This window comes from Labeo rohita, chromosome 15, assembly GCF_022985175.1.
Source record: "Labeo rohita strain BAU-BD-2019 chromosome 15, IGBB_LRoh.1.0, whole genome shotgun sequence".
Taxonomy (NCBI): Eukaryota; Metazoa; Chordata; class Actinopteri; order Cypriniformes; family Cyprinidae; genus Labeo; species Labeo rohita.
Genome location: NC_066883.1, coordinates 20,731,421 through 20,753,544, shown reverse-complemented (window position 1 = coordinate 20,753,544; position 22,124 = coordinate 20,731,421). Strand labels below are relative to the sequence as shown.

The following is a 22,124-nucleotide window of genomic DNA, read 5'->3' as shown; positions in this document are numbered from 1 at the left end:
TTTGCAGTCTCTGCAGTTTTAAATCAAGCTACTGCATAATTTAACAATTTCCTTCAAGAAAAATGGCTAACAAAAATATTTTGTGTCACAATTTATTCCAGTCCATTTAATATTTAATGTCAAATCACTTTTTTATCATTTTTTGAGCATTTATTTACAATTTCCTGAAAACTATGCTGTTCATAGACGTCTCCAGTTCATTTTTATGCAATATTCTGTAAGGCTTGTCTGAGTGAGTTGGCAACAGTAGCCAAAGGGGAGCAGAAAGGGGGCTTAGTGAAGGATCATTTAATATGGGATTTAAACAGTGTAAGAGCTTTCAGAATGTTTATCAGCTTTATTAATTTTTCTTTTATAATAGCAGTGGTATTTAATATCAAATATCAGTTTAGTTTCAGTATCAGTAACTGTATGTTATGTAGGTAAGTTTTTTACACACAAATTCAGATATTTTTGATGAAATCCAAGAGCTTTCTGACCCTTCATAGACAGCAAGTACCCAAGTATCTTTTTACCCAAGTATCCAAAATAACAGTTTTGTTAGAATGGTACATTTTTGCATTAACCTATCTTACATTAATGAGCAGATCATGAGATGTACAGATGTTTTGCAGTAAAGAACTCCTACCCACCCACACTACCACCATTTTCCGCCACACCCCTGGCCTGTTCCTGTACGACTTCCAGGCGACTCAGCAGCTGCAGCACACAGTGTTGGCTGCTTTTCCAGGCCTGCTCCAGCTCAGATGTTGCTGCCGAGAGTCTGTCCAGGTCACCTTGTGGATCAGCAGCTGCTGAGCTCCACTCCTCACTGACTCCTTGCAGGAGCTCCGCCACCCGCAAGCAAGCGCCCAGAGCCTGGCTGTCCAGCAGAGCCTGGAAACCCCCAGCATGTGGCACCACCTTTCCTCCTCGCACACTGCCTCCACCAACCCGCACCATTCGTCCGCTCAAGGGCTCGATGAAGGACTCGTTTAGGAGGAGCCCCCCAACTGGAAGTACAGCCCCTGAACAGAGACACTCATCAATCAGGCTGTTTGAACATGCTGAGACATTTTTTCAACAATTAGAAAACAGACCTGTATGGGGATCAAGGCTGACACCCGTGATGAGCACCAGGTCGCCTGTACGTGGGTCCAGCATGGGACAGCCGATCTGAATAGGCTGCCGTAGGCGTGAGATGGGACACGTGTGCACACCTCCCAAAGGATAAACCAATCCTGTTTGCGGATGGATGGTGACTGCCAGAATAGGCACCAAAACACCAGTGTCACAGTCACACATAGGGCCTCCAAACACCAGCCTTTGGCCTGAACGAAGCCCCCGTAGTTTGGAAGCAGCATGGATTTCAGCATGGCGGGACGGAGGGTACGGAATGAAAGGCAGCAGAGGTGATTCCCATTTTCCCACCTCACCTAAGAAGAGAAACACTGGGTTAAATACAACTTCAAACAACAGCACTTGTGGCACAATGAAGGTTATCTCTACCCTCCTTTTCTTTAAAAAAGCAATTATTTGGGTTACAGTGAGGTTACAGTTGGTGTCAAAAGGTTACATACACTTGATTGTTAATACTGTGTTGTTACCTGAATGATCCACAGCTTTTTTTGTTTAGTGATAGTTGTTCATGAGTTCCTTGTTTTTCCTGAACAGTTAAACTTCCCGCTGTTTTTCGGAAAAATCCTTTTTGTATATTGAACCCTTTCTAACAATGACTGCATGATTTTGAGATGCATCTTTTCACACTGAGGACAACTGAGGGACTCATATGCAGCTATTACAGAAGGTTCAAACACTCACTGGTACTCCAGATTGAAAAAGGATGCCGGGGGTGAAAACTTTTGAACAGAATGAAGATGTGTACATTTTTCTTGTTTTGCCTAAAAAACTTTTTTTTTTTTCATTTAGGACTGCCCTTCAGAAGCTACAGAAGATACTTACATGTTTTCCAGAAGACAAAATAAGTTAAATTTACCCTGATCTTCAAATTCCAAAAGTTTTCACCCCCCAAAGAAGGGGCTCATGAACAAAATCAATAAATGAATCACTAAACCAAAAAAAAAAAAAAGTTGTGGATCATTCAGGTAACAACACAGTATTAACAATCAAGCATATGTAAACTTCTGAATGAGGTAATTTTTATGAATTCAACTATTATTTTTTCTTGTGGACTATACTGTGTGCAAACATCTTTTATGTGAAATATCTTATTCAGGTCAGAACTAAATAAAAAATAACATGCATTTTGTATGATCCCTCTTATTTTGGTAAAATAATTAACATTTTGCAGATTCTGCAAAGTGTATGTAAACTTTTGACCTCAAAGGTATTTGCAATAGATGTGTATGGGCCAGTCTGTTAACAATAAAATACTTATATTTTTTTAATAGTAGAGCCACAAGATGTGAACAGCGGGTGTGTTTACATGATTAAGTGTGAAAAAAAAAATCACTTAGCCCCAGTTACTTCAATTGTAAGAAATTGTTAAATAAAGTCTTTATTTTTGTCTTTTTAGCCCAGAAAAATAATTCTCGTAGCTTCATAAAATTACAGTGGAACCACTGGTGTCACATGGACTATTTTACTGATGTCCTCACTACCTTTCTGGGCTATGAACGTGGTACCATTGCTGTCTATGCAGGATCAGAAAGCTTTTGGATTTCATCAAAATTATCTTAATTTGTGTTCTGAAGATGAAGGAAGATCTTAAGGTTTGGAATAAAATGAGGGTGAGTAATTAATGACAGAATTTTCATTTTTGGGTAAACTACCCTTATAAGCCAAAGCTGCTGTTGATTGACCGTAACTGGCACTGAATCTAAAATATTCATTTATAAACGTACTAACTAGCATACTGAATGACTCACCCACGCAAGCGTCGGCTGTAAAGACAAGGGTGGAGGAAGCAGGATCAAAGCCTACGTTTCCAGCCACAGGCAGTAGTTTGCCAGTCTGGGGGTGCAGGAAGAAATCTGGGGGCACTGGCATGCTGTGTGCACTTGCCAGTAACATATGGGTGTTAGAGTTGGGTTGAATGAGGCCTGTGAGGGGGTCTACATGAACGGCATCACAAGCTCTAACAGATCCATCAGGAGCTGCGGAGGGAAAAAGAGTGAAATCTTTCGGTGTTTCCGCAGACTTTAATCAATCAGTCATGCCACAGACATGCCAAGTTAAGTCTCAGAGGCTATTTGTCAGGATTTGACCAGCAGAACTTGGGCAATGTTGTGAAATACCTCCACCTAGTGGTTTTGCCAGGCTTTTTCCAAGTATGGCTGTTTTATATTATAACCCACTAGGGGACATGATTGCACAGCCACTGACTGAAAACAATGACAACATTAGGTCTGAATTATGTGGTTAGCATCTGTAAAGGTGTCATACAAATTTTTTTAAAAGGTCTCACCTATGATGTCTTCCCTGCTGAGGACTGATCCAGTAGCAGGGCATAATAACTGTGCTCCAGTGCCCTCTTTAAGCACAACCCAGGCCCCAAGCCTCTGGCTTTCCACTGATACCATCTCAATCATCTCATCAGAAAGCACAGCTACTCGCTCTAAAACACTGCAGTGCACAACATAGACAGTAGGTTATAAATCATGGAATAACATAACGATACAAGGGTGAGTAATTAATGACAGAATTTTCATTTTTGGGTGAACTATCTCTTTAAGTCGGGCAGACTGGTTTTACTATGGCCTGGCCGTGTCGTGCCCTTCCTGGACGTCAAGGACACCTTCCTCTGATGCTCATGTTATCTGATGTGTTAAGCAATGACATCATAGATATTAAAGACAGGCTAAATGTCTAAACGTTGTCTCTTTTCACAGTGAAACCTGCTTTCTTTTAACTCTCTTCATATTATGCTAATGCGTAAATCCTACAACAGATATATCGGATATAAACAGCACATTGTAAACAAACAGATGCAATTTCATCACAGCAGCCACTTGACAGTCAATCCTAAAGATCGGATGTGAAAATAAATCACAATTGTGTGCACTCTGAACAAAGCTTTAAGTTACTCTCCTCCTTTGTGATTATGGATCTGGAAATGCGATAAGAGGGCTGAGACGAAGATGATTCAAAAAGATTCTTGGTTATACAAACTATGTTTTTCTACTGATAATTACAATGCAGTCATTGAGAGCGTTGAAATTTTGACAGTTAGAAACCATTTTGAGTGTACAGTTACATACACATACTTAGCTTTCTAAGTGACGACACACAATAACATTCTGACATTCTCTTACTAAAACGTAGTAGAAAACCCGTGAAAGATGGAAGTTACTTTTTAAAAAAATCCACATCGTTTTATACATATTTTGCACTATGGGGGGCAAACGCAACTCGGAATACATAGCTTGGAAAATAAAATACTGATACGATGCAACATTGTGCAGCTTTTAGTTCTAATTTTCAGTCGAAGAGCAACAGGAAAAAGGATATAAGTCTTCACTGCTTTCCTAGCAATAGTAAGAAGAGAAAATAATGGGAAGATGCCTGTTGATAAATAAAACTTCCCAAACACCAGCGTCTTTGTTCTCTCAGCCCTGATGTCTTTGAGGCTTTTAGTAGAGCACAGCTACTGAAAGAGCTTACAAACGGCAGAGACAAGAAACGCTAGATGCCATCCTGACAGGATGTAAACATGCCGACACTTGTCATGACACCGCAGCCACTGAAGGAGTTTCCCAGCGCAGATTTCACTCGATATCCAGGGGCGTTTAGACTCCTTTTGGTGAAAAATGGGTACGGCATTTGGTTTAAGCCTAGTACGCTTATATCCATCACCACATGTAAGCTCTTTCAGTAGCTGTGGTCATCGTATCTATATATCTATATATTTTTTCCAAGTTATATTGTGGTAAAAATAGCAACAGCTAGTGCCAGTACCTCAACCATTTCACGTCATCAAAATAATGGTGCCCCAATAGTCCAAGATATGTATAAAATAATGTGGGGTTTTTTAAATAACGTAAATCGTTTATGGGTTTTCTACTACATATTTCAGTAAGAGACATAATTTATGTTATATTAAGCCATACAAGTCTTAATACCCAGGGTTCCCTTTAAAATATGACTGCCGAAATATAAGAATGCATGAATAGGCCACCTCGAACAGATTAATTGTGAAATTGTAAACTGTAAAAATCACAGTGATCTGTAGGCCTTTGATAGACTTCAATGATATGAAGAAAAAAATGCATGATAAAATAAAATGCACCACCATTCAAACGTTTGGGGTTGGTAAGATTTTTAAATGAAGTTCCAAACGTAGGTTCGGGAGGAGCCTAATCATTCAGTCCTGTCAATCATCATTACAAGCCTATATAAGCAGCTCTCATTGCACCGTCCCAGCCTCCGTTCTTCCGGCATCCCTCCACCTCCCCTTCTCCTCCTCTGTTTCTGTTATTCTCCTTCTAGGTAATATCACATTGCGGGGGAGGGGGGGGTTCGAACTCTGCGCTCAAGCCAAGCCTCGGGTTCGAGCTTCCATTAACGACAGCAAGCCAAGTTTGTTTACCATTGCCCATCAGGACTGGATGGGCAGGCGAACTCGTGAAATGCTTTTAAATTAAGTCTCCTAAAAATCTCTCACCAAATCTGTATTTATTTGACAAAAAAATACAGTAAAATAGTAATACTGTGAAATATTATTATAATGCAAAATACCTGTTTTCTACTTTAGTATATTTTAAAATATAACTTATTCCTGTGATGCAAAGCTGAATTTTTAGCATCATTTAGCATACTCCAGTCTTCACTGTCACATGATCCTTTAGAAATCATTCTAATATTCTGATTTGATGCTCAATAAACATTAATTATTATTATGAATGCTGAAAACAAAGTTTTTGCTGCTTAATATTTGTATAGAAAACGTAATAATTTTTTGCAACAAGATAAAAGTCTTTACTGCCAATTTTGATCTCCAAAGGGGTGCAGTGATAGAAGAACCATTTTGGCCACGTTCACACAGCAGCAGAATACGGTTGTCAATACTGTATTTGAGTCCTTAATACGGTTACGTTCACACACAGTACGGTTATTCACGGGTGTGACAACTGTATTCTATAACCGAACTCACACACATACATTTTCAGGACTCACAATCGCATTCTTGGAACAGTGACGGAAAAATGAGCTGTGTGTCGTCTGAAAGTTTTATATCCAGTCTTCACAGGAGCCGTTCCCTTCCGTCAGTTTTGCGTTCTTCGCGTGGCTCAAATGCTCCGGTGTCCACTCAAAAAGTTGCTGTCGGTTAATGATGATTTGATGGATGAACTCGCGGCTAGGTTGGACTTATGTCGTGTCAGAAACTGGTAATACTTTCAGTTTTACGGACGTAGCAATCTTTGATATTGCTTTGGTCACTGTTACTATGGTTACTTGTAAGGAATACGGATACGGAAACTGTTCGACTGTAAGCTACTGTGTGAACGGGACATTTTGAGACTCACACCTGTAAGTAAATGCTGTTGTCAATTACAAAATCTGTGTGAACGTGACCTTTTGGTTCCTCAAAGAACCTTTAGTGAACAGTTCCTAAAAGAACCATTTTGAAGAACATTTGAAAAATCTAAAGATTATAAAGAACGTTTTCTGCATTTGAAACGTTCCATGGATGTTCAAGGTTCTTCATAGAACCATGCCTATAAAGAACCTTTATTTTTAAGAGTGTACTAACCCCAGAACTTCTGAACAGCTGTTTATATATCATGTCTTTGGGGGCTATTCTAAGCGAATATATAATGTATGTGATTAAGTGTGATTAATTTGATAATATATTTTTAATCAATGGATGGCTTTGTTGAACCACATTTTTGTAGTTTTTTTTTTCTTCAAGTGCATCACCACATTTCGAACACACACATACATAAACAAGCAAAAAAAAAAAAGAGATAAAACAGACAAATACATATCTGCCTCTCCATGACATACTGCTGCTTGATGTGTTTGTCCCAGAGCAAGGTATGACCCTCAGCCAGCAGTCTCAGAAGCCTCACGCCCTCTCTCAGTCGTGCTCTGAAGGTCTTTTGTATGACCTGCTGTGCTCTCATCTCCACCCTCAGGATCTGCAACTGACTGTCCAGTAGCTGTGTCAGCTGATTACCCAGTGCTCTTCGTCGCACCATCTCCTGCTCCACCTGCCTCTCCAGACCTTCGGTTTTCCCTCCAAACATCCTCCAGCCAGGGTGGAGCCCTCTCAACTTCCCCAGCACCCCCTGATAGAGCTGCTTCACCTAGACAGGGTGCACGTTTCCATCAATGAAGCAAGTTAACAAAGGAACGCTATACTTACAACTCATTTTACAACTTCATCCATACACTTCGCTTGAGGGAAGTAACAATTCACTGCTGTATCCCACACAGTATCATAGTGAAACAAGAGAGACTGTTAATTACAACCAAGCATCTCAGTGATGCTATTCAATATGGGTAAATATGTTTGAACTTTACGAGGGTGATATTTGAAGCTCACAGGGGTGGGAAATAGAGTGTTGTTCTCATGAAGTCTCACCTCTCCTCTGAGCTGCCCGAGACGTACTGTGACAGACACGCTGTGCTTGAGTAGTATGTCGTAGAAGGTGCTGGAACTGAAGGCTTCAAGATCCACTTGTTCTTCATAGTCCCAGAATTCATTTGACACCAGAGCCACCGCTGCGGGGCAATATGAGCACAGTCTGTGGGAATTCCAGCTCTGGACGGAGCTGATACAATACCATAGGACAGACAAACGTGTCACACCCAATACGTCTCCTGACAATCATTGCATTGAAAGCGAAGAGTAAGCTTTGGTAACTGTGTATGATGCTGTCTAGGCTTCTAAGTGTTTGTCAAACAGAGATATGGTTCTGCCAAAACGTCAGGGACATCCTAAAAACTTGAACCACATGCAGGTAAAATAGGTCAGTTTGCTACAGCCATCATGAATGAAGCCCGATATCATGGTTATCTTAAGCAGACAAGGAATCTTGGCAATGGATGTTCAAATGCTGCTTGGAGCAAATAAAAATAATAGCTTTTGAGATCTTGGGGTAATTGTTTTCTCCTTGACTGTAAAGTTCTAATGTTAGAAAAAATGGATGTCATGCCTGAAGTCAAGTTTGCACATTTATCTAAAGATTTTTTTTCTATCTATAGAGATAGTAGCTTTAATTGATCAAATATTTTCTATTTTCCTGGTTGGTGAACATTGGATATGTTATATTTTTCTCTTTATAGAAAAAAGTAGCCTTAATTGATAAAATGTTTTCAAATGTCCTGTTTGTTGATCACTAGATATATTACATTTTTCTCTTTATAAAAAAGTAGCTTCAATTGATAAAACATTTTACATTTTCACAGCTGTTGAACATTGGATATTACTTTTTTCTCTATATATAATAAAGTAGCTTTAATTGAAAAAAAAAAAAAAAAAAAAAAAAAAAAAAAAACTTTTTCCTGGTTGCTGAACACTGGATATATTACATTTTCTCTCTACTGAAAAAAGTATCTTTAGTTCATAAAATATTTTAGATTTTCCTGGTTGTTGAGCATTGTATATATATTTGTTCTATCTACAGAAAAAAGAAGCTTTAAATGATTAATCATTTTATATTTCCCTGGTTGTTGAACATTAGGTATATGACATTTTTCTCTCTATTGAAAAAAGTAGGTTTAATTAATAAAATATATATATATATTTTTTATTTTCCGGGTTGTTGAACACTGGATATATTACATTACAATGTTCATTTTTCTTTCTAAAAAAACAGGAGCTTTAATTGATAAAATATTTTATATTTTACTGGTTGTGAAAATGAAAGTGAAATGCTTTTTAATAATTATTTATCGTTTTATTCAATAAAATCATTTTAATGAATGATAATGAATTAAAAAATACAACCTAATCAAATTACCACACTTTTACTGAAAGTAAAACAATACAATTGGACAGAAAATATATTATTAAATATGAATGTATAATTTTTTCAAATTCAAATCTATGAAACATAGTCCTACAAAACTATTATTATCATTAGCAAGTGAGCAGAGCATAGCTTCATGAGAGGGTAACGTCATTTTACCAGTGTTCATGTTAGTGTTCATGTTCCTTATTGTAAAGTGTTAACAGTGTTTGTTATTGTATGTGAAACCTGTGTAATCTTTAAACTCATATTGAATGTGATGTGGCTGTACATAAGGCATTATGGTCAAGGGGATGAACCTGGGACACACAGAGTCAGAGGTGATCTTATGTAAGGTAGATCTTTTTGTGTAAGAAGGTAGTACATGTAGCCCCTGGTAGTACTAAAAAAAGGTTTACTCATGTGTCTGTGGTTTATGACGTCAGTGGTTACCTCTCTGCACTGAATCCTCAGTCAACCCCACCTGCAGGTTTCGATGTGTTTTTTTCACAGCCACCACCCTGGAGCCCTTCGATGAATAGTCGTCCATATTGTACCTGAGCTGCAGATCACGGTACCTGGCCTGAGCTGGCAGTTTCTCGGGCCAACCGTATTCCCTGAACAGGATCTGTGAGGACACAGTGTTCAGTCACATCAATAAGCCGAGCTTTGTTAACCCCAAGGTTTTTGTTAAAGCCTCCCTTATCGCTTACCAATATTGTCACGCACAAGCAAAGGATTACCACAGCTCCTACTAAAAGCCCACCGATCATCGTCCAATCGGGGCGGAGCAGCAGTTGGCGCCTCTGCGCGATGCCCATGCGAGTCAAATGATGTGGGTCAGAAGGGAAGAAGGGTCCAGTGTCATAGCACTCTCCACCTGCAGGCACTACCCGAACATACTGAAAAGACCAAACAAGAACATCATTGAATATGCAGACAGACTAACCGACTTTAACTTAGAAGTCTTAGTTTCCTTTGTTTGAATACACATTCGAACACAACTCTCTCATGAACATTCGTACAACAGTTATTGAAAGCTAGAGATAACAGTTTCTAAAGTTTTAAATATGGATACTTTTCTTACACAAACATATTGATTTGCTTCAGAAGGCCTTTATCAACCCTGCAGAGCTATGTGGAGTACTTTTTATTAGAGATGCACGATATCAAATTTTTGCAGATATCGGATATGCCGATATTTTTCAACTCATTTTGGCCGATAACTGATGCCGATACCAATATATTTCCTTTTGTTTGGAAACAACACCAAGTCTCTATTGTGCAGAAATTATAAGCAAATCCTGTTTTGGTTTGTTTTAACAAGAACTTCTTTGTTAGAATTAAAAAACAATAATGAAGTTCTTTTATAATGACAGTACACTGAAGCTTTGAAAATAACTATGAATTAACTATAAATCTTTTCTTTTTATTTCAGAAAAAAGCAGTCGTAACCTTAAAGGGATTGTTCACTCAAAAAAGAAAATTAGCCCATTATTTACTTACCCTCCAGCCATCCTAGGTGTATATGACTTCCTTCTTTCAGACGAATCCAATCTGAGTTATATTAAAATTTTTCCTGGCACTTCAAAGCTTTAGAACGGCATGGACTGGTGTTTCTTTTCATCAATCCAAAACAAGTCCAATAAAGTGCATTAATCCATAATAAAAAGTGCCTCAAAAAGTGCCTGTTGCAAATCGATGCATTTTTGTAAGAAAAATATCATATTTACTGCATAAGAGTCGCTTTAATCTAGTTTGCGCCAACTGGTCATACACGGAAGCAGCTTTGGGTGGATTATGTAAGACGTCGTAGTTGCGCATGTGCCGCTCAGAAGTGACGAACGCAAATACTCCATGGAGATAGGTAAACACAGCACCGGTCACGAATTAGAAGTTCAAAACTAGGATTTGTAACAAAAAATGTCGGAGGATTTCTATATAAACCAAGAGGAGTTTTCCTTTGCTAAAGTAAGGAGCTGCTTCCGTCTACGACCAGTTGGCGCAAGCTAGGTTAAAGTGATTCTTACGCTTTAATATAGATATTTTTCTCACAAAAATGCATCGATTTGCTTCAGGAAGCCTTTATTCACCCCCCGGAGCCACGTGAGGCACTTTTTATTATGGATGGATGCGCTTTATTGGACTTGTTTTGGACTGATGAAGAGAAACATTCGCCTAGGCCATTCTAAAGCTTGGAAGTGCAGGATAATCTTTAATATAACTCCGGTTGGATTCGTCTGAAAGAAGGAGTCATATACATCTAGGATGTCTGGAGGGTGAGTAAGTAATGGGCTAATCTTTCTTTTTGGGTGAACTATCCCTTTAACATTTTATTTTACAATGTAACATTTATAGATGGCTTGCAAAAGAGAAAATCTTTTAGAGCTCATAATTTGTTTAAAAATAAATATATGTTTATTCTCAGATTAAAGGTAGTGATCCAAAACACTGCTGTTGTGATGTAATCGCTAGCACACCCTTAGCACATGTGAGTTATTCCTCTTATTGACATATCGGCATTTTTCATAACGAGTAATGCCGATATTTGCATTTAAAGCCATTATCGGCCAATTCCAATATCAGTCCGATAATATCGTGCATCCCTACTTTTTATGATGGATGGATGTACTTTATTGGACTTTAAAATCTCAACACCCATTCACTGCCATAATAAAGCTTGGAAAAGCCAGGACATAAATATAAATCTGATTGTATTTGTCCAAAAGAAGAAAGTCGTATACACCTAGGATGGCTTGAGGGTGAGAAAATCGTGAAAATGAATCATAATACCATGTGCCTATGTTGATGGCTGCTGAGTTTGAAGGCATACACCCCCGGCTCATGGAGACTTATGGAAAAAAGGGAGTGGGCAGATCGTGCCAGTTCTTGGTCCTGTGCCAGTAATCTGAAGGGCCCCCAGTCAAACGCAGCATTAGTGTTGTACAAGCTGTCTCTGTGAAAAAAGCAGCATTCCCTCTGTGACAATCTGGGACAGTGAAAATGGATGGGCAGCAGATGAATCACATGTCAGCATGTACTTACACATCATACTGAGGATAGTGCTGTTGGGTCACGGTGAAAAGAAGAATGTCTCCCGGATGTAGACACGCTGTTGGGTTCAAGACTCCTCCAGGCCTCATATCAGACGTACCGAATGCTGATGATTTACTGGACCAGTGAGAGTCCCAATCTTCCTCTTTATCTTTGATGTTTCCTAACAAAACATATCTCATCAAACATGTCTAATACACTGGTTGTGTGTATAACCTAGACATATTGATGTATTAGATACCTTGTTCTGTATCTAGTGGCTCAAAATGTCTGTTGGTTTCCTGGCTGTGGGCCAGAATCAACCTCCTGACCTCCACAGGGACAGCGTTAAGCAGACCAAAGAAACCCGCCTCTGCACAACGGCAAACAAGAGAGCAGGCAACTGATAAACCGTGGTCACGAAAGCCTCTCTACTTCCTGTCCTTGTCTCTGGCCACTCACCCCCTGTTTGCACTGTGTACACAGGCCTGGAGAAGTTGAGCTGCACATTGCATTCCAAGCTCCCACGGGAGTCCCAGTGTTTGAGGACGGTCTCCAGCATGCTTCCAGACATGCTCACCTTTTAAGAAAACACAAGGAAAGTTTAATGACAAATAGGTCAGAGTGTTATCCTACCGCTGTTTGTGCTACGCTCTCACTTGTGTGTAAACAGGGCTGTGTTACACTCTCAATGTCCTGTGCAAGTCCCTCACATTGTGTACTTTGTTGTAAAGTTATCCAGTCATACTGTGTTTCCTTTCTTTTTTGCATCGTCTTATGGATTATGACACTTGAAAGAAAGAGTAAAAAAAACTCAAAGATCAAGTTGAGGATCACAGTCACATCATAACTACTTGCATTTCCATTGAGTTATTTATTATTAAAAAAAAAATTATACTTTAATTAAAAAAAATTTTTTTTAGTTATTTTATTACCTCATTTATTTCAAATTATGCTATTGAGAAAAGCTGGACCTGCACTCACTGTCAACTAACTGACCTATCAAAATAAAGGCAAAATGTCAAATATAAATAAAAAAAAATAATAATAAATTCTGAGGAAGACCTCGTGCCGAAATATTTGATGATTTGTTTGTGCTTTCTGTATAATAAAAATAGAAAAATATTTTTTTTCTATTTAAGTACTTACGTACCTTAAGTATCGGTTGAGTGCAGTGATTTCACTTTTTTTTAAAATTATGTTATTGATAAATTATTTTAATGAATTATATACTTGTTATGAGTGTTACTTTTTGCACTTTCCAGAATCTTTCTTTTCCAGAGTAGAATATGTTCCTTTGTTTGTTTGTTTACTGTATTTTGCACAGCAGAAGTGTTTTGTTTTTTGTTGCAGATGTTTGTCCTCCAACATAGCATTGTCGTTATTGTTAAATGACTAAAACTAAACTTAAATCATTAAAAATAGTTTTAACTGAAATAACGGCAAAAAAATATATAAATATTAGATGAAAAACTTCTAAAAGACATTGTAAAAAATCTAAAGAAAATTACATAAATGTACTAGACTAAAATTACAGTGGAAACTGAACATATAAAAGCAAATTAAAAATATTAATAAACTAAAATTAAAAATAATACTTCAAAAATCATTTCAAAATCATCCTACATCGCTGCAGAAGTACCGACCCAGGCTTTGCAAAGTGAACATGCAAAGAAGATCAAACACCCTTAACGAAAAAGGTAAAACAGCGATATAGGGCGATTTCGAAGTTGAGGGAGAACATGAGATAATATGTTACGAAATAGCCGATCGTTACGCTAGATAAGACCCTTCTTTCTCAGCTAGTTTACAATCGCATTTGGGATCGTTTGAAGGCGCATTTAAACTGCATTTTGGAAGTTCAAAATCGGGGCACCATATCAGTCCATTATATGGGGCAAAATGCTGAAATGTTTTCCTCAAAAAACATAATTTCTTTACGACTGAAGAAAGAAAGACATGAACATCTTGGATGATAAGGGGGTGAGTACATTATATGTGAATGTTTGTTTTAAAAAGGTGGACTTCGCCTTTAAGACTGATTTTGTGGTCCAGGGTCACAAATACATTTAATAAATGGAAAAAAAGACATGTAATTTATTTTTTTTTTTTTTAAATCGTATGAAACAAATTACATTCAGTTTTAGTATCTGAAGGGAAAAAAAGTAATTTAGCAAAGTCATAATGCTTGTAATGTGTTACCCCAAGACTAGACACTACTATGAGTAGTGTTTTGGGCCTCCCTACACTAAGGCTGGCCACAGTCTAGAAGATGTTAAGACCTTTTTTTTAAGCTGATTTGCACCCCCGAACAGGGGATGTGGTCATATTCGAGGCTTGTCGCAAAATCCTTTTGACCAAAAATCCTCTATTGTGTGGTGTTATTACGATTATTTAACTGCTCCCAATTGGAGCGTCCCCGAACTCAAACTGTTTGATATTTAAAACTCTTGATCAGGCTACCTCTGACATGATCCCAGCGAGCAAGCATCACCTACTGGATGTTGTGTGCTTCTATAACTGAAACTTGGCAGCCACAAACATGCCATAAAAGCAGAGCACTAAGAAAGAACATCACCCATATTCTTTTTTATGCTTTGTTTTTCATTGTGAAACAAAACGCGTGCCAGGAGAGCCAGCTGACAATGTTGATTGTCCTCCATGTGTTTTTCTTCTCACGTCATGTTTGAGTCTCCTAAGATCTTGTCGCTGTGAAACCGTTCCTACAATCAACAAGTGTGTGGTCTAGTGGTCTAGTCAAACTGTCTAGCGTGCGCATTCAGTTGATTATACGGCTAAAAATTTGTTGAAACTGTCTTCATGTCTGTGGTCTCCCATGGTTTTAAAATCGGTTAAGATTTTAAATCGTCTAGCGTGTGGCCAGCCTTAAAGATGATGTGGATGGACTATAGGCCTGACCTGTTGATCAGACTCAGTGTAGAGCAGATACAGGCTTCCAGTGCAAACCAGCTGCAGAACTGGATTCAGGATGCTCCGGCACCAGCCCACACACTCAACACGGTCTGGCTCAGGCCTGGACAGCCCTCTGCAAGCACACAGGCCCAGGGAACCATCATAGCCCTCATATAGCTCAGGAGATGGACACACCTGGGGGGGGACAACATTTAAATATTGCCCAACTGCGTCACTGGGTCACGAGTCACATATCACATTCAGAGATACACATGTGGCCCCTTACGTGTGCGATAAGAGTTCATGGGAAGAAGGTATTTTACTTTAGAGGTCACTGACTTATTGGTCAACCATTCAATACTAAGAAAACACTAGTCAACAATTTAACAATAAGAAGATCGGATGTCCTTCACAAAATACGCAAGTTGTCACGCACCATTCATAAAATTCTGAATGGCGAGTATGTCATCATCACTGTGACTGCAATACGGTTTCTCAATATTACCTCAGTTTCCTTTGTCCGTGCGGACGCTCACCTGTTGGCAGCAATATTGCTTCCACTGCTTGTGGTCCAGACATTCTCCATGCTGGTTACGTGCTCGTCCATCTTTGCAGATCTCATAGACCTTCAACACACAGGCTTCTCCTTTCTGTACGTATCCCAAAGTACACGGACACTGTCCGTCACTGGCCTACATTGGAAAGACGGCAGCCGTTTGAGACAATAAATCCTGACTGATTTCCCTAGTGACTAGTAACTGATGAAAAGAGCATTCAGCAGTCAGTGAGAGTGGTAACCAGACTCCCACTAGGCTGAAACTTGAGCGTCTGTCTGAGCAGAGGTCTGCAGATTGCTTCTCTACAATTAGTTACAAATACATGGGAATTTATGCAAAAGCTGTTACCTGAAAAACTTGACCTTCTTGCAAACATGTACAGCTGTGCTGTCCTGGCAGAGGCTGCTGTGACCAGGGCCCACAGGGCAGGCAATTGCTCAAGGCTTCTCTGGGTCCATAGTGATGTGGCGGGCAGCTGATACAGTCGTTTATGGACGTGGCCCAAAAACTTGGTCCAAATGTTCCTCTGGGGCATGGAACTGGACCCTCACCTCCCTCTGGGCAGTAAAAACCTTCAGAGTGCACAGAACGTTTTGTGAAGGATCATCTTACGTAATCAAACACAATTTCATTCTTAAAGGAATAGTTCACGCAAAAATGAAAATGTGCTGAAAATGTATTCAGCCTCAGGCCATCAAAAATGTAGATGAGTTTGGTTCTTCATCAGAACAGATTTTGAGAAATTTAACATTACGTTACTTGCTCACCAATGGATCCTCTGTAGTGAATGGGTGCCGTCAGAATGAGAGTCCAAACAGCTGAGAAAAACCGGAAGTGATCCACATGACATAATTAACATATTGTAAATTAAAAAGCTGCATGTTTGTCCATCATCAAATCAACTGAAAAATCAAAACCATCTATTACACAAATCACTATTTTAAGTGTTTTTTTTTTTTTTTTGCTGAAGCATCAGTCTTAATTTATTGATGAAATGTCTTAATGACGTATATAAACGTGCAACTTCTCGCGTCACAAGGCGTTAACTGATGGACTAGAGTCATGTGGATAACTTGTGGATTATTGTGATGTTTTTATCAGCTGTTTGGACTCTCATTCTGACGGCACCCATTCACTGCAGAGGACTCACTGGTGAGAAAGTGATGTAATGCCAAATTTCTCCAAATCTGTTCTGATGAAGAAACAAACTCATCTATATCTTGGATGGCCTGAGGGTGAGTACATTGTATCTCATTTTAATGTTTGAATGAACTATTCTTTACATTTTTCTTCAAATATTGAATTTTTGGTCAAAGTGAATTTTTAGAAAATAAGTTATTTTCACACTATAGCTAATTTACTTGGTCTTCTAACAATGTGTTTCACTATGAATGAAAATATATAATTTTATTTTTTTTAAAAATTGGGAAAAAAGCTGAATTCTTGTCTTGGTAAGACAAATTTCATAGCTAGCACTGTATCCTAATACACACACACACAGTTGAGGTCAAATCTGCAAAATGTTAATTATTTTACCAAAATAAGAGGGATCATACAAAATGCATGGTCTTTTTTATGTAGTACTGACCTGAATAAGATATTTCACATAAAAAAATATTTACATATAGTCCACAAGACAAAATAATTGTTGAATTTGTCAAAATGACCAGGGGGTGAAAACTTTTGAACACAATGAAGATGTGTAAAATTTTCTTATTTTGCCTAAATATCTTTTTTTTCATTTAGTACTGCCCTTCAGAGGCTACAATAGATAGTTACCCAGATGACAAATGACAAATATGTTTCCCAGAAGACAAAATAAGTTCAATTTACCCTGACCCTCAAATTTAAAAAGTTTTCACCCCTCTGCTCTTAATACATGGTTTTTCCTTTTGGAGCATCAGTGAGTGTTTGAACCTTCTGTAATAGTTGCATATGAGTCCCTTGCATATGAGTCTCTCAAAATCATACAGTCATTGTTGGAAAGAGGTGAAATACACAAAAATGCTGAAAAACCAAAGAATCTCTAGGACCTGAAGGACTTTTCTGAAGAACAGCAGTTTAACTATTCAGGACAAACAAGGGACTCATGAACAACTATCACTAAACAAAAAAAAAAACACAGCTGTGGATCATTCAAGTAACAACACAGTATTAAGAATCAAGCATATGTAAACTTTTGAATGAGGTCATTTTTATAAACTCAACTATTATTTTTTCTTGTGAACTATATGTAAACTTCTTTTATGTGAAATATCTTATTCAGGTCAGTACTAAATAAACAATAACATGCATTTTGTATGATCCCTCTCATTTTGGTAAAATAATTAACATTTAATACACATAAAAGTAGCCAACATACATGATCAAGGCACTTGTTCACACTGTATAAAATTTAACCCCTGGGACTCTAATAAATACCCACTTGATGCATTTTCACATCCTTACGTGATGCAAGTTACCTGGTTTGCAGGAGGATCTTTCAGGAAGTCTCAGAGTTATGTTTGATCCCATAGCAGTGCTCAGTCTTGGGGCAAAGAACCAGCAAAGTAGGGTAGGCCAGCAGAGGCAAACCCTGAACGAGCACATCATGTCAGTTTGCTGTCCAGGGCTCAGAGACAGCTCGAAGGCATACAGGAAGCTCTCTCCCTGCCATGCTGAATGATTCATGAACAGTCTAGAGATAAAGTATCACACATGCCAATAGGTAGAAAGAAGCAACCTGATGCAGCCAGTTCAGATTACAGGCCACAGTGAAACCATGAAACTGATTAATGATTTTGGCTGTGCTTTAAATGTCTTTCAGCACATCTGAAAAACATTAAATCAGTCACAAGTTGCAGTTTTATAAGAAAAAAGTCCAAAGTCCTATCAGAAATTTTCTACTAGTGTGCACTTTCTCAAATGCTTTGGCAGGAGCAGAGAACATTCCAGGCAGTCTGTATTCAAACAAGCAATGGGACGCTGAAACAACAAACCTTGTTTTTCACATCCCTTGGCTTCATTTGTTTGATGCGCACCCAGTAGGCGAGAAGGCCATGGTCAGCCTAGTAAACCGATTGCGATATCTGGGTTAAAGTTGAATCTGCAGGATCCAGAGCCCTATATCAGTATAAACAAGCTTGAATTAACACAAATCGCTTACATAAACAAAAGCTGTTACAATCTTTGAACTGTGCAAGGAAATCATATCTAGTATTGAAAACCGGTCATAAAATTTGAAGTGATAAACAACATTTTAAAAAGATGAATAAATCTGAATTCCAATTAAACACTATGCTTACTCTGCATATGATGACCTCATCATTTTTATTTTTTTTTGCTATACGGATCAAAATCAATGAACTTGGACCCTGAAGCTGAGTGTGTGTGGACTATGACCTAATGGTGACTTTGATTATGTAATATGTTTTCACATTTCACACACTTTCAGCCATACGTAAGAATGAACTCAGATGACAAGGTAAGCTATAATGTTGCAATTTTAAAATGCTTGATAAAACTGATTATACATATGTCATTGTTAGTCATTGTTAACTGATACCAGTTCCCACAAAACAACCAGTTGCACAATTTGTTATTGCAAGTTTAACTCAATATTGTTTCCAAACACTGAGAGTCATTCTGCAATCCCTTCCTGGAAACATCTGTGTCCGTATGTTTGAAGCATGAAAGAAATCTCTCTTCTTTTCAAAGAATACCTCAAACGCGGGCTGAATTAATATTCCTGAATAGTTCGAACTGAATCGTTTAGAGCTGTTCCTCACTCAAAGCTTTAACAGGACACACTGGAACACACATAACAAAAACAGCTCTTTGAAGAATATTTTAGAAGAAAATGTTTTGTGTCTCCTACTTCCTTTCGGGTGTTTTGAAGCGCGAAAGAATTACTTATTAGAGACGACTCTTTTCAATAAACATGGCAAACGTGGGCTGAATCAGTACGTGATTCAACCTAAATCGTTCGAACTGAATCGTTTAGAGCTGTCCCTTACTTAAAGGGGTCATCGGATGACAAGTTCACTTTTACATGCTGTTTGAACATTAATATGTGTTGGTAGTGTATGTACAAATCTACCCTATAATGATAAAAATGCAGTGGTTTTTAATTAATCTGTAAAAATAATATCCCATTTTTCAAATTGAGCCATTCTCAGACGCCTGTCGGTGTGGCGTCACACCCACAGAGGCCGCTCCCACGATAGTTGATTGACATGAGGGTGTTACCTCAGATCAGCTGTAACAGTCCGCCCTCTTTATTTCAATGCTGGAGCAGTGATGTAAATTAGACAAGAATATCTCAGATTGAGCGACTGAGGTGTTGTGTTGCTGGATGTAATAATGAACATAGTGGTCGTCATTTACTCCTGACATCTGAGCCGCTGAAGATGCAGTAGATTACGTTTGTTTGTGAAGGGAATGCGCCTCACGATCTACATATATCTGTCTATGTTCACGCAAATCATTCGTGATTCAGCTTTACTTACAGCAGCAGTGAGTATAAGGGTTTTTTATAAATCTGTGCGATCATCTTTACTAATAATGTGCTAGTTAGCAACTTTAGTGGCTAAATGTGGCTAAAGTAAACAGGCTCGTCACTCCACAGAGAGAAGAGAGGGGCAGGGCAAGCAGAGCTCATTTGCATTTAAAGCAGCCTCGACCAGAATGAGATGATTTTTCAGAGCTGTTTTTGGCAAGGTAAAAAGGGTGTTGTTTTACACTACCATTGAGAATTTTTAACCAAAGTATATTATAGACTTTTCATTAAGACCCTGAAGAATCATATCAACTTGTGGCATCCGATGACCCCTTTAAAGCGTTAATGTGATACCTTGGAACATACATAACAAAACAGCTCTTTAAAGAAGATTAGAGAAGAAAATATGTTTTTGTTTACTTCCGGGGGGTACTAGAACATGCTTTATAATTCACATTATTACAATACATTTCTCCCAGCCTTGCACATATTGCTCGATTAGTTCCGGGTTTAATAAAGGTCCGCCTTCCGAATAACGAAACGTGTTGTGATTGGTTAGAACAGCTAAGACAGTATTTCTGTACTGCCACGCCCAAAGAAGCAAGATCCGTGTACAACTGTTAGTGTTAGATTAAAGTGATTCTTACATTTTAAATATGGACATTTTTCTTACAAAAACGCATCGATTTGCTACAGGAGGCCTTTATTAACCCCATGTGAGGCACTTTTTATTATGGATGGATGCATATTATTGGACTTGTTTTAGACTGATGAGGAGAAGCACCCATCTATGCCATTTTAAAGCTTGGGAGCGCCAGGATAAATTTTAATATAACTCTGATTGCATTCGTCTAAAAGAAGGAAGTCACCTAGGATGCATGGAGGCTGATTAGCCTAGCCTATTCTAGTGCAAGTCTATGCATTTTAAAAAACACTAGCTACACTCTCTTACCACACAATGCACACGTCTGCGGCACGTTACAGCGGCCACTCTAGTCAATGCTTGTGTTTATACCCGCAGCACTGTGGCTCGTTGAAACGGTTCTCCGCACTGCATCGCTAAAATTAGGCTAAACCCTCACTTCATCCCTACCCTCCCTCCAACAATTTGAATTTCCGTAGGTGTGATTTATTTTAATAATATTCTAATGGACCGCGCTGTGACATCATTGCATGCAGAAAACAAACATTGTAGTCCAAAAGAACCATTCGTTGTAGTTCCTGAAAAGGGATTTTTAAAAAATGAAATATCTCCTTTTGGAGTGGACTTTGAGATTTGTAACTTTGTAGATCTTTTTTATGCCCAAACATACACACCACACACTGACTAAAGTTCAAATAGTGAAAAAGCATAATAGCACCCCTTTAAGATAATACTTATGGTAAGGCTGAAGAAGAAGAAGAAGAGTAATATTTACCTGAAACAAATGCTGTGAATGAATCTTATCATTTGTCAGCAATGAAGAACATTTCTATAAGTGCTGCATCACATGAATTAGTCTTTCCTAGGCCAAAGGTTGCTAAATTTGTGAATGAATGCAGTGGAATAGATCCAGCTTTGCTGAAGAGTATAGTCTGTTTTGGGTCACTGATAAGATATACATAACTTCACAGCCAACTTCTGTTTTTTCCAGATAGGGAACTAGTGATACACCAATAATATTTAGGAAAAGGTAAAAGTGATGCTCCCATTGTATAACATTTTTAAAACATGTCATTGCTCAGACAGCAATGGTTGAAAATGAATGAAGCAATTACAATGATGTAATGTTGTAGATTTGCACAACACATTACCCTGGACAAAACAGAATGTTTGGAGGACTAACTAAAACTATGGCATTTGTATGGCAAAATTCCCTGTGCAGTGTTTGTTCTTGCTTAATGCTTACTCATACAGTTGCCAGAGAGTACGTCTAAACTAGAATAATCAAATTTTCAAAGTAAGCCGCTATTGGCCTTGCATATCACCAGCTACGGCCCCATAGACTCAAAGCAAACCTAAAAGGACCCATTCAGTAAAGTACAAACAAACAGCACCTTTGTTCGAAGAGCTAGAGATAATGCAGCAAGCGCAGACCTGGAGGGTTCATTCTCTGTGACTTATTTCTGTGGGAAAGCCAAGTAGGACTCAATATGACTGATAAAAACTAACCCAAATTTCACTGAGCTCAGTTCACAGCCAACACAAGTCCTAGGACAGAGCATCCTGTATCCTAAATGTTAATAAGCACATTTGAACTGAAAAGTACT

At 38.4% G+C, this 22,124-nt stretch overlaps 1 protein-coding gene across 4 annotated transcripts in view; it reads right to left on the bottom strand.

Annotated features, from left to right (window-relative positions):
* Positions 1-18,466, bottom strand: part of si:dkey-103g5.4 (uncharacterized) — a 32,072-nt gene extending 13,606 nt beyond the window's left edge. For 2 of the 4 annotated variants that reach the window (XM_051128649.1, XM_051128652.1), the window contains exons 1-16: positions 17,860-18,193; positions 15,746-15,969; positions 15,377-15,532; positions 14,847-15,035; positions 12,390-12,507; positions 12,190-12,300; positions 11,940-12,111; positions 11,688-11,850; positions 9,608-9,796; positions 9,348-9,522; positions 7,526-7,665; positions 6,946-7,247; positions 3,407-3,564; positions 2,868-3,095; positions 1,080-1,415; positions 633-1,007 (exon numbers count right to left, since the gene is read on the bottom strand). In XM_051128649.1, coding sequence (XP_050984606.1) covers positions 633-1,007; positions 1,080-1,415; positions 2,868-3,095; positions 3,407-3,564; positions 6,946-7,247; positions 7,526-7,665; positions 9,348-9,522; positions 9,608-9,796; positions 11,688-11,850; positions 11,940-12,111; positions 12,190-12,300; positions 12,390-12,507; positions 14,847-15,035; positions 15,377-15,532; positions 15,746-15,969; positions 17,860-18,067 — 3,244 coding nt within the window. In that variant the 5' untranslated portion in view covers positions 18,068-18,193. Of the gene's footprint in view, positions 1-632; positions 1,008-1,079; positions 1,416-2,867; positions 3,096-3,406; positions 3,565-6,945; positions 7,248-7,525; positions 7,666-9,347; positions 9,523-9,607; positions 9,797-11,687; positions 11,851-11,939; positions 12,112-12,189; positions 12,301-12,389; positions 12,508-14,846; positions 15,036-15,376; positions 15,533-15,745; positions 15,970-17,859; positions 18,194-18,375 lie in introns of those variants that run through there. The other 2 variants (XM_051128650.1, XM_051128651.1) reach the window with 2 other exon arrangements.
* Between the last annotated feature and the right edge of the window lie 3,658 nt (positions 18,467-22,124).